The 12306-nt window shown below is 50.8% G+C and overlaps 1 protein-coding gene across 5 annotated transcripts in view; it reads right to left on the bottom strand.

Annotated features, from left to right (window-relative positions):
- RUNX1 (RUNX family transcription factor 1) overlaps positions 1-12306 on the bottom strand; it is a 254923-nt gene that overhangs the window by 93602 nt on the left and 149015 nt on the right. For 3 of the 5 annotated variants that reach the window (XM_027041648.2, XM_027041646.2, XM_027041645.2), the window contains exons 3-4: positions 8476-8514; positions 2200-2453 (exon numbers count right to left, since the gene is read on the bottom strand). In XM_027041648.2, the coding sequence (XP_026897449.1) occupies positions 2200-2453; positions 8476-8514 (293 nt within the window). The remainder of the gene's footprint in view (positions 1-2199; positions 2454-8475; positions 8515-12306) is intronic. The other 2 variants (XM_027041647.2, XM_053220588.1) reach the window with 1 other exon arrangement.

Raw genomic sequence — 12306 nt, 5'->3', positions numbered from 1 at the left:
GTCCTTCCCTTTTCCCTATCTGTCCTCAAGACCCACTTGAACTTTTTTCAAGAGAACTCTACATGGGTCATTTAGGAGTCTACCAACGATCACTCAGTAAAACAAATGAGATTGAAAAAAAAAAAAAGTGAATCGTCAAAAGTCATTTTGAAAAAGAAATCTCTTTGGTTACTAAGATTTCTGCGAAAAAGAACTCCCGGGTGGCTCATCAAAGCAAGTTCTAGGATTTTCTTTTCAGGCTTTTAGAAGAAAAAAAAAATATATCCATATATATATACATATCATATATATATATATATATATATATATATATATATACACACATATACATATGTATATACATACATATTTAGAGTAGCTTGAGAAACTATATCACTTCACCCCCTGAAGATTATTAATCCCTTAGTGTTTTGATATATTTGGGCGTTGGTTCCCTGGAGGAGGAGGGGACATCCAGAAGAGATTCTGATTTCACCTCAAAGGAAGACACAGGGCTCTTACAACCCACTCCCTTGGTAGGTCAGGGGTATTGGGTTTAAATGACCCTTTGGCTGATTATCAGCCTGTCTCCTCCCTCAGCTCTTATCTGAAAAGTGGCCCAGGGGCCGAGCCCTGTCAAGTCCCCAGTCACAGAAGGGACTCAGTCCTGTTCTGTGGCTAAAGGAGCTTGTTTCTGTAAAGAGATTAGAATGATTGAAAATTGAAATGGACTCCCAGCCCAAATCTACAGAGATGCAGGACAGCAAGGAAAGAGTCCAGTGGCTTTTCCACCTCATCCTCACTCCCTCCCCCTCCAAAACTCCTGCTCTCAGAAAACGGAGGCAATTCTATAGACAGAGCCAATTACACATTTTGTTTGGTCTTAGAAATCATAATGTTAAGTTTAGAAGGTGTATAAAGCTTAAAAATAAAGAACTCCGACAGTACTGTATAAAAAACTGAACACTATCAATTGTAACTAGATCAAGATCCAGTAGAGGCCTGGAACTCTTAAAAAGCTTATATTAAATTAATCTCCCTGAAAGGGCACAATCTGATCTTTACAGCTCCCTCCCCACCCCCCACCTGCCTTTCTTAGTCCTCAAAATGAACAGGAAATGACTACGGATTGTACTAAAATGTTGGCTGCCCCTTCTTAAACCCACCCAAGACAGAAGAATAGAATCCCCACCGCCAAAATTAAATTTCTACTGTTTGCGGTCAGGGCTGGGGCGGGCGGGGGTGGGGGGCAGTGGCGTTTAAAAACGCCGGGTGTTGTTGATAATATCCCGGTTCAAGGGCAAGGTTTTGTAAAGGCCGCTCAAAACTAGGGCGAGATCAGGGGTGGAAGTGAACGAAGACCTCTCGGGCTGTTCAGCAGAATTTGCGGGGTCCACGCCACCCCCTCCCCAGACAGAAATGCGAGCGGATTAGACCCCGGCTGGCTCGCAGAGAAGACAGCCTTGCCACCTTTCGAGGCCCCGGGCTTAATCTAGGTGAGCCGGAGATAAGGTTCAGGAGGGTTCCAGGAAAAGAAACAGGATTCGCTACTTGCGGCTTGTGGCAGGCGCAGACTAGAAGCTGCAAAAAGTCTTCAGAAAACTTTTGCAAACTTAACTACGCCCTCCGCGGACTTTGGACATGCTAATTTCGATGGGACTGTTGAAGAGCGAGTGGGGGTAGGAAGCCCTGACAGTTTTCCTTGTCAGTTTATTTTCACTGACCCTAAAGTATAAAAGTATCTTTACTTCCTGATGCCTCCATCGGAGCGAGGCAGAATGGCTTGGGTGTCAAGCCAGCGCTGGGGGTGGGGGTGGGGGGTTGGGTGGGGGAGAAGCATGGGAGCAGACCGGCTGGCCAGGGCTGGGTTATAACTTTTTCTGCTTTTCTACTTTGTAGCAAAGCTAAGGACCTCTGTCAGGGAGGTCCCGACCGGCCCTCAGTGGACGTCCTTGGGGGGCATCCAGATCTTTTTCAGTCCACCCTGGAGGCGGCCCCTGCGGGTCCCCCAGCACACACACACACCGAGGATCTCCAGGGCAACCCAGCATCCCCGGTGTCCCGAGAGCAGGAGGATGGACCAGGGGCCGCGGGGGGCAGCGCCGGCCCCTTTCTAGAACCCGGCCCCGCCCGCCTGGCCGCTGCCCTCCGGGATCGCCCCCGGCCTCGGCCGGCCTCTGCCTGTCCCCCCGCCACCCGCTCGCGGCCCGGGCCGAGTACCTTGAAAGCGATGGGCAGGGTCTTGTTGCAGCGCCAGTGCGTGGGCAACACGGAGCAGAGGAAGTTGGGGCTGTCGGTGCGCACCAGCTCGCCGGGGTGGTCGGCCAGCACCTCCACCATGCTGCGGTCGCCGCTCCTCAGCTTGCCGGCCAGGGCGGCGCCGGCGTCCGGGGCGCCCAGCGGCAGCGCCTCGCTCATCTTGCCCGGGCTCAGCGCGGTGGAAGGCGGCGTGAAGCGGCGGCTCGTGCTGGCATCTACGGGGATACGCATCACAACAAGCCGATTGAGTTAGGACCCTGCAAACAGCTCCTACCAGACGGCGACAGGGGCGCGGATCTTCGGCGAGCAGCTCCAGGGAGACCAACATACAAGTTCAGGGGCCTTTATTGCTGCGGGGGGGGGAGGGGGACTGGGGGAGGCGGGAGACCAAGTTACTAACAGTCCAGGAGGGGGAAAGTTCTATTATGCCGGCCAGCCTCAGACCCGGCAGGGCTCCTAGCAACCGACCGGTTAGTGCTTTAAAAATTGGGCGACTAGAATCCAGAGTCAAATGCCAAGGGAGACTATCTTCTGAGCCTTGCTTTGAGAGTTTAACTTCAGTCTTTGGCTGTTAAAGAAAGTTCCCGGAGGCAAAATTCCCATACGCTTTCTAAAACATTTATACGGAGAGCGAAAAGACCAGCAAATACATAATTTGGAAGTTCCAGTAGGTAATCGCCTGTCAGTTTTTTTTTTTTTTTTTACTTGTTTGCTTTTGCGGGTGAGTTTTGTCTAAAGTCCTAATACGACACAAAATATACGAGTGTCTTCCATATACAGAGCCACTCTCACATGCAAAACTGGCTTCGGTCCTCAAAAGCAAGAGCTGCGACTTCCAAAGGTCATGCTATTAATGTATGTGCACGTATATATAAATATATACATATGCTCTACTTCATAAAATATTTACAATTCAATCTGTAGAGAATTTAAACACAACAGAAATCCATTAATGTTCGCTGCTGATTTTTTTTTTTTTTTTAAGTAGCCTTGAAAATAAGCTTCAGTAGTTGAAGAAGGGCTGGGCTGGAAATACTTGTCATGTTCTCTCTTAATAATTTCTGGCAAAATGCTCAGTTCAGAGAATTCAGCTTTTCAAAAAAGAGCTAGTCTTAAAAAAAAAAAAAAGAAAAAAAAGTTCCAAGTCGATGACAGTCAGGGTACAGCTCTCCACATCTGAGAACTCGGGTTTGGGGATGTTGGTTAAGTTTGTGGCTGATCCTGTGGTTGGTGGGAGTTGAGCAGCAGCCGAGTCACACGCACGCAGACACGCACTCTTCCCGAAGCCAGCCACTGTCTACATCGACTCGGTGAGTCAGCCCGACTTGGGCAGTAGCGAGACGATCTTCCTCCAACGTCGCCTCAGCGCCGGCTGGTTAAATGCCCGGACGCTCCTATACCTACGATCACCGCGTAACCGCAGCAGGTGGAGCGGGCCTTGAGAGGAGGCTCCGCAGCGCAGATCGAAACAGACGCGGTGGTTCGAATTACACACGCAGTCACACTCCCACGCACACTCCCACGCACATGCAACTTCACGGCTCGCCTCGAAGCCCAGCACACTTTCTCCTGCAGTTGTCAAAGGAAACAACCGGGGAAAAGTTCACAGGCAGGAAAGAAGTTGAAACATCCAGCCAAGAAGAAACCAGTTCATTCAAAAGTAAGAGAGAAAGAAAAAAAAAAAAAAATCGTAGCTCCAACGCAGGTCAAGGAGAAGCAGCAAAGGTTGACTTTCTTCTGGCGTCCCCAGGAGGCCCGGGAAGAGGTGCCTGCCGGCGCAGGGCCGGGCAGCGTGGTGCCCTGGCTGGGTCCGGCCGCGGGGCGCCCGTCCCGCCTAGCGCCCGCTGGCTCTATGAATGAGAGTGCCTGGAAATGAACGTGCTTTTACTGTAAGCCCGGCCCGAGGAATTCCATTCCCTCAGCTCGTTTGCATAGGGGCGGCCGCCGGCCAATCACAGGCCTTTCCGGTATCAGCCAGGGCGCGGCTCGCGGCCGCGGGCTCCTGGAATTGGCCCGCGCGCCCCCGCCGCTGCCGCGCGCTACTGTACGCAGCCTGGGTGGAGAGTCCCAGGCTGCCGCGGCCTTCCCGCGCACCCCGCGCACTCGCATCCACGCACACACACGCACACACTCACACATTCGCCCGAGGCCCCGCCCTGGTGCGGACCGCGGCCCTGCGTCTCTGCGCCCGTGCAGCGTCGCGCTGCCACCGGCCCGGGGCTGCAGTGCGCAGCGGCGCCACAGGCGGCCGCGGTCTGGCGACCAGGGAGGTGGAGAAAGAGGAGGCCGGCCGGCCCTGGGAGGGCTCGGGCCGCGCGCCGCGCCCGGAACGGCCCGGGCACGGAGACCAGCTGGAGGGAGGCGCCCCCCGCGCCTTGGAGATGAAGCGGCCGCCGCGAGGCTCCCGGGATCGGTACCGGAGCCCCGGGGCGGCCCCGGGCCCTGAGCGGCCACCCAGGGCCGAGCCTCTGCTTCCCCGGCGTGGGTGGGATTCGGCCGCGAGGGCGGCCGGAGGGCCGAGGGCCCGGCCGAAGAGCGGCTCCGCGGGGCCCCATGGTCGGGTGGGCAGCTGCAGCGAAGTGACGCTGATTCATTTAACGAGGCCAGACGACTCTCGGTCTCCCCAACATGGTTTTGTATTTTTAGTTTTCTCTCTTGGTTTGCTTTCTCTAATTGGTGTTTTTCACCGCGTCCGGGCTGCGGCTTAATTACGCAGCGCGCCTCAGTCTGAGTGCGCGGTGCGGCCAGCAAAGGAGTGTCCCGATCAGAAAAGACCCCAAAGAACAAGCGACGGGAAAGAAAGTTGAAGGCATCCGCTGGGCTGGCACCCCGTCCTCGGAGCGTCGGCTCCTCCGCAGGCGGCACGAAAGCCCACCGCTGGGCCTAGGTCGCCGTAGCCCCGCACCCACCTCCGGCTCCCCGGAAACGGCGCTGGCTCCTTTCCCCGCCCCCGCGAGCCGGAGCGGCCTGGGGTGCCGAACCCACCCCGGCTTTGCGCGCCGGCGGGAACTTCCCTTGCGCCTGTCCCCGCGGCGCCGCGGGCATTTTCGCGGAGCTTAGAGGGGGCCCCGCCCCACCCCGGCGCCCGAGGCCCGTCCCTCCCCTCCCCCGCCCCGCAGCCACGGGGCTCCCTGGCACCCCGCGGCACTCACCCCCCGCCGCGGGGGAGGGCGCCCACCCCGCCCCCAACACGGAGCCCCCAACTTCTACTCCCGGGAGCTGGGGTCCCTCACCCGCCCTCCCCTTCGCCCCCCCGCGGGGCCCCTCCCTCCAGCCGCCTCCTTCCCCGCTGCGGGCGCGCGGCTACAGTGCCGGGGACCGCCGCCGCCGCGCGGGACTCTCCTCGGGCTCTGCCGCTGGGGCCTAACGGAGGCGTCGGCCAGGGCGGGCCCGCCGCGGAGGCCCTTCCCGGGGGCCCAGGCGGCTTCCCTAGCCCCAGGACCCGAGAGGCCGCACGGGCTGCGCCGAGCGGCGAGGAGGCGGGGGCCGGCCCCGCGGGAGGCGCTGAGGGCCGCGGGCCCGGGGCGGACGCCAGGGGGCAGCAGCCGTCCTCTCTGCCGCGCGGGGCGTCGGGAACGCCCCCGAGGGCGCGGGACTCCGCCGGCCCTCCTCTGGGCCTTTGGGTCGCTCTCGTCAGAACTCCAGTTTGGGGAGAAACGACTGGAAACGGCCGCCGGAGCCAGCCCCAGCGGTCGCGTTGCGCCCCTACTATCCCGGCAGCCGAGCTGGCGGTGCAGGAACCCTCTGGTGGGAGTCGCGGGGGTCCCGGCTGTCCCGACAGGCCCGCATCAGGGTCTCTTCCCGAAACCCGTTTGCGCGCAAACCGCGGTCGGCCCTCCCGCCACCACCGGTGCTCCCGGCGTCCCGGGTGCCGTCGCCCGGCCAGCGGCTCAGGCTCCCGTCTGCCTTTCCGAGCCTCTCCCCAGGTGGGCCGTCCCCTCGCTCCTCTCCCGGGACGCCCGGGACCTCCCAGCAAACTACCTGCAGTTTGTTTTAATGGGTCTGAAGTCTCAGCAAACTCCTTTGTGTTTTTCCTAAATGATTTTGAAGAGGCCCCATTTCAGGCATAAAGACCCCCAAAAGTCCTCTCTCCACCTTGGCCCGGTGGTTCCAAACATTGCGCCCTTGCCAAGCCTCCCCGTCTGCCGCCCCCCCCCCCCCCACCGGCTCCGGCTCCGCCGCCGCCTCCGGCTCTAGAGGCGAGTTGGGGCGAGTGAAACTCCTTTGCCGCCGCTCAAATACAACGCTCTAAGTGCCCACCGAGCGCTCCCGGGAACAGCCGCCAAGTGCATCCTTAGGGAACCCCGCGGACGCAGGGCGGGAGGCTCAGGAGTGCGGCAGAGGCGAAAATGGGCTCTGACTCGGGGGATGTAGCGGATTGGGGTAATTTCGCCGCGCGGAAAGGTCAGAGAAGAACGCTCCTCTGGGGCCCCGGCGGTTTGAAACCCTAAACCCTGCGAGGGGGCTGCGGGTCTGACTCTCCGCGGCAGCCTCTCCGGCGGGGTCAAGTTCCCTTCCTTAGAAAAGAGGTACTGGGATAGATGCGCCAAGGTGAGCCCTTCAACGGCAGCACCTTGGGCGTTGCTCGGCTAAGAGTTTCAACCAGTGCACCTCGAACTTGAACGTCGACGAGGATGATAAAAGCGAGAAAAGCTTTTGCTGATTTATTCTAAATCCGGCCGCCGGGCATTTCGGGTTCCCGGGACCCGCGCTGGTTATAAATGCGCTGTGCGGTGCGCACTTGAAAACGAGAAATAAAACCCTGCACTGCACCTTCCTTATCGAGGAACTAAAGCAGGCAGCATGAGGCTCAGCTAAGGTGTACCTCGAATCCCTTAGTCTGAAGGACTTTTTACAGAGCTTATAAAGTTCATTAACCTCGCACGCGAAATGAAGAATTCCTTCCCACCCAAAGCGCTCATTTTAGCGGCAATATAGAATTTCCCTTCCTCTGCCTCTCTAAGAAAGGAAAGGAGACATTACCGCATTCACTCCTGGAACAATACTAAAATTTAACTCTTGTCATAATACAAAATAAAAAATACAACGAAGCGACGTGTTGGGTGGATGCTGTAGGACAGATTTTTCCAAATTTGCTGCGTGGGGGAAATTCCAATAATGTCCCTAACAGGAATGAAATGTAAGTTTTCAGAGGGATTTTTAAAAGTAGTATTTGGTTAGTTGGAATAAAAATAACAATTTCATTGGGAAAAAAACAATGGCTCACTGACGTTTTTCTTCAGCGTTAGCTCAGTATATAACTGTAAGTGGTCTCAGAAAATATCTAAATATCTTACATTTTTGCTGTTTTAAAACCCTCTCAAAAATCAAATATGCCTGTAGGTAGGATTAGAGGCTCAACCATTCTCTTAAATCAACATTCCCCTCTGTGGGTAACATCTTTTTAAAATTACATTTCTAAAAGTGTATTTCTAGAAAAAAAACCTTTCTATTTCAGTGACCACTTCAGTGAATTAAAACCAGGGCACGTATGTTGCTAGTGGTTCTGGAGCAAGCTGGTGCAGTTGGTATAATGTCATAGGGATGGAGAACATTTTTATGAAGAGTAACATGTTCATATCAGTGCAGGTGAATAACCTGCCATACACACAATCCAGTTTTCGACATTACAGTTTGATTAAACATTTCCCCCCTTCTGGAGTGGCTCTGAGATTATTATACTTTTGAAATCCAATTCCTTTGCAGACAGGAGTCTTTCCTTCTGCCACTATATCCTTCCCTCATAGGAATGTTTCCATAGGATGCATGGTTGATGTGTGATCTGTTCACTCCAGCATCATCATTGTGTAGCTCACAGGTAGCAAGCAGAAAGTTTTTAAGTTAATTTTTTTTTGTAATTTAGGATGCTTAGTAAACATTTTACCCTCGTAAAAATTTTGCACTGCCACTGCTGTAACAAAGGCAATAAACTAGGTTATAACAAGCTCTATTTTTTTTTTTTTCAGAGTCATGCAGAGTCGTTTAATAAAAGCAGAATGCACCTGTGGTAAACTACGCTGTAGAACCGAGGGTGTCATTATAGTTTCATTGGAATGTTTTATAGGGTTTGATATTTACAATATGAAGAGCAGCTTTTAAGTATTTGTGAATCAGCAAAAAAAAAAAAAAGCCTTAATTATTTGGCTAATTTATGTCATACATTGTAGAGATGCATAGATAAAAAATCATATGAATGTGAATATTTTATAAAAAAATAGAATTTGGGATCCAACATACCGTGAACATCTCTAGATGGATTCATTCCGTGTACACATTCTGAAAGAACAGAAAGTGGGAAAATAAAAACAATTGGGTAAATGTACTGACAGCAAACACTAAATTCACTGATAGTTGATAAATTTCATTCTAATTGCAATAATTACCAGCATTAAAACTAAATTTCCACCCCCCTCTTTTTTTTTTTTTTTTTTTTTTTGTTGTTGTTGTTCGCTGATTGCCCCTCACTCTTTTTAGCACTGGGGAATTTTATAGCATATTGTCCAATTTGGGCACAAAAGTAGCTTTGAAACAGTAAACCAGCAAGTAAAAAATGAACTGTTACATATGCACATAATTTTATGTGACTTCAACCAATGTTTTCCATTGATAGTTAGTAGTGAATCTTTCTCTCTCACAGAATCACCTTTTTAAACCTTGGTATGTGAGGCCAATGTGATTTATTTATGAACATTAGACATAATTTGGAGGAAGTAGACGTGTATCAGAATTCAAGGTGAAATCAAGACCAAACCCTTACTTCATACCAAAACACTTCAAATTGGTATTACAGCAGAGGTGAAATGCAAGAGGTAAAAATACGAGTTTTCTTTAAAGCAATGAAGATAAACAATTTTGAATACCTCCTCTGAAAGAAACAAACTGATAAACATTATCATAATTTACTTCCAATGGGACAGGTTGGAAATATTTCCTCCTTGCTTGCTCTACTCTCCTTCCCTTTACTAATTTATCCTGATTTATCTTTCAGAGTATTTATCCTGAAACCTCTCATTCTTGACATAACAGATGATAGCAATTTTTATTGAAAATATCTGTCATACGATCACATCCAAATATGTGTCACTATATTGCTGCTGCGTGTCCAGTTATAGGTAAACCCATTAAGCAAAGTCATCTGAAGCTTCTTTTCTTTGAACATCTACAGTAATGTTCTGCTTTTGACATTGCTGGAACAGCCTTGTATATTGAAAATGCTCAGCACTGAATGCTTAACACGGAGGATACACCATTTTTCAGAGCCTTCGGATTTGAGCATTTGCAATGTCACAGACCGACTTTCAACCTTACTCCACAATATTAATGTAATATATCTTAAAAACACTTTAAAACTAAGAAAGGAGGTAATTATTTCAGATTTCCAGACGCTGTTTAAATAGGCAGGAGAACGAGATTTACAGCTCCTTAGTCTTATGTATATATACATATATATTATATATATATATTTTATATATATATATATATATATTTTTTTTTTTGCCAAAGCAAAAAGAACAACTAGAATAATAAGGGGTTCTGAAGGACTACCCTATAATGAAAGAATGAAAGATTAAAGCAATTGAATAGGTATAGTTTCCACGGAGCATCCTCAAAAAACCAATCACTGAGAGATTGTGGTTTGCATGTATATAAAATGACTCTGTAAAGAGTTTTTTTTATAAATAGAGCAGGGAAAAAAATCATTTGCGCTTATGAATGATAAATTAAGAAATATCAAATGTACCCTGAAGTTCGTAAGTTTACTTTTAATAGGCATGGGGGAGGGGGGATCCACAACAGTAATACTGACCAGACAGCTGGATTTATACGGAAGAGACCAGCAAACCCTACCACCCTGGACATTCCCTCCTGAGACCCTGAGAAGCTCCCCCAGGTCAGAGGCTGGGGAATAGAAGAAGCAAAATAGAAAAACAAGTGTTCCAGTTATACAGCTAATATTTCCGGGATTCTGGGAGAAAACCCAAGATCTTTTTTTAACCTAAAAACAAAGGCAAGAGTGAGTGAGTTTTGGAAGGTGTGCATGTCATCTGTTGGGAAACGTCCTTAGTTTGTCCTGTGTCAGTAGCCTTGAGGACACAGTGCTCATGCCCTTTAGCCTTAAGCCCGGAGAGGGTGGGTCGTCTGCAGGAGAGGTAGCCCCTGTGGAGGTTGGCAGTCATTTGCCCAGAGGGTTGTGAAATGTGCTAGAACCTAAACCGCAAGAGAGGAGAGGTCTTGGGGGTTCATGGCAGCAAAAGCTCAATTTGGCCAACTTATCCACCAGCTCTCTCTCTCTCTCTCTCTCTCTCCCTCCCTCTCCCTCCCTCTTCTTGAAACTACTAAGTGCCAGGTAATGACCAAAATGCTTGTATATTCCTCGCTTCATTTAATCCTTGCCAGGATGCCATTACCAACCCCATTTTACAGACTGGGAGCCTCACACTTGGAGAGTTTAGGAAACCTGACAAAGTCACTCCACTCTATGTACACACACACACACACACACACACAACACAGACGCATGTCCACCTATGGGTCTGAGCTATGTTTCTTTTTTATCCCAACTACGTATTTTTATGGGTATCTTTTGGAGAGCTCTGAAAAACTAAACTCTGAGCTCATCTTTCAATTTACTCTCTCCTGTCTCATTGTCTCCATTAGAAACTATCCCCGAAATTCTTTACATTGCAAATCTCGAATACTTAGGAGTCACAGCCCGAGGTTGTTTCTGGCCATCTGTAGACTTTGAGGAGCAGGTCAAGGTCCCTTTAGCTTTTCAATTCTTAATAAATGTTAAATGGCTTTCTAGCCCTCCGGCCTCCACTCATTCAAAATGGCATTTTGAGGACTTTCCCAGGTATGAAGTATTTGATTTCCTCCCTTCAGTGTATCTGTAAAGCTTTCTGTGTGCCAGGCAGGGTGCTGGGCTGGTTGATAACAAAGGACAAATAGAGGAGAGCGACAGAGTGTCATGGCTATTGCTGAGTGTCATGGAGTGTCATGACTCCAGGAAGATGGTGGGAGGAGACACAGGAAAAAGAGGGGGCATACCACCTGGCGGGGGTGGTACTTGGGTTGGCTCTTGGAGGTTGGGTAGATTTTTACCAGATGGTTGGCAGGGCTGGAGGAAGGTTTCAGGAAGGTGGGAGGGGACAGGGGAGAAGGCGCTCCTGGCAGAAGGGTCAGCATGAGAAAGACGTGAATTTCTGAAACAGACCCACACGTCACTCCTGGTGTCATTGGAGAGTAGGTTTGGGATGAGGGCGCTCACAGAGGACACAGTGCTGGCAGACAGGAACACAGGTCGTAGGCGGCTTATAAACCTGAAGAAATTTGCATTTCAACCGGAGGCCACTGGGTTCTATCAGAGCCTTGAAGTCTGGGGAACATCGTGATTAACATCTGTTTGAGGGAAGTAAATGTGTCAGAGGTGGATGGGTGAGTAGGAGGGGGTAGAGATGAGGAACGGGGGAGCTACTGCAGTTGTTGGACAAGGAATTGTGAACATCTGCGTTAAGGTGGGGACAATGGAGATGGAAGAGATGGCCGCAGAGGGGAGGAGAGGAGTCTCTCCTGCTTCCGGCCCAGGTGCCATTACTGGCAGGAGGGAAGACCAGAGGAGGAAGGGTTTGGAGGTCGACCCGAGGATCTGGCTTTGGATGTACAGAACAGAGCTGTAGGTGCTGGTGGAGAAAACAGCAGTTGAGGGCAGAGGTCTAGGGTACAAGTAACGAGTGCAGAATCGTCACACATCTGTGGTGGTTTCACATCTTGCCGAGACAGTGTCCGGGGAGAAGGGAGCGCTGACAGAATCTGAGATTGTCAACATCTAAGGGGTTGATTAGAAAAAGATGGACCTGGACCGACCAAGGGGATTGAGCCAGGTAGAGAAAGAGGAGAATAGGGTGTTTGACACAAAAGAAGATGGGAGTTTTGAGAGGAAAGGCATGAGTCTCAAAGGCCAAGGTCAAGGAGGGGCCAATGAGGATGAGGACTGAAACAATGACATTGGATTTGCCCTAGAGGATCCGTGGTAACTTTTGCTAGAAGACATTCAGTGGAGCAGAGGAT

The sequence above is a fragment of the Acinonyx jubatus genome, chromosome C2 (assembly GCF_027475565.1).
Source record: "Acinonyx jubatus isolate Ajub_Pintada_27869175 chromosome C2, VMU_Ajub_asm_v1.0, whole genome shotgun sequence".
In the NCBI taxonomy this organism is placed as follows: Eukaryota; Metazoa; Chordata; class Mammalia; order Carnivora; family Felidae; genus Acinonyx; species Acinonyx jubatus.
Note: the sequence above shows the minus strand (reverse complement) of the source record. Positions and strands in the feature narration are given on the sequence as shown.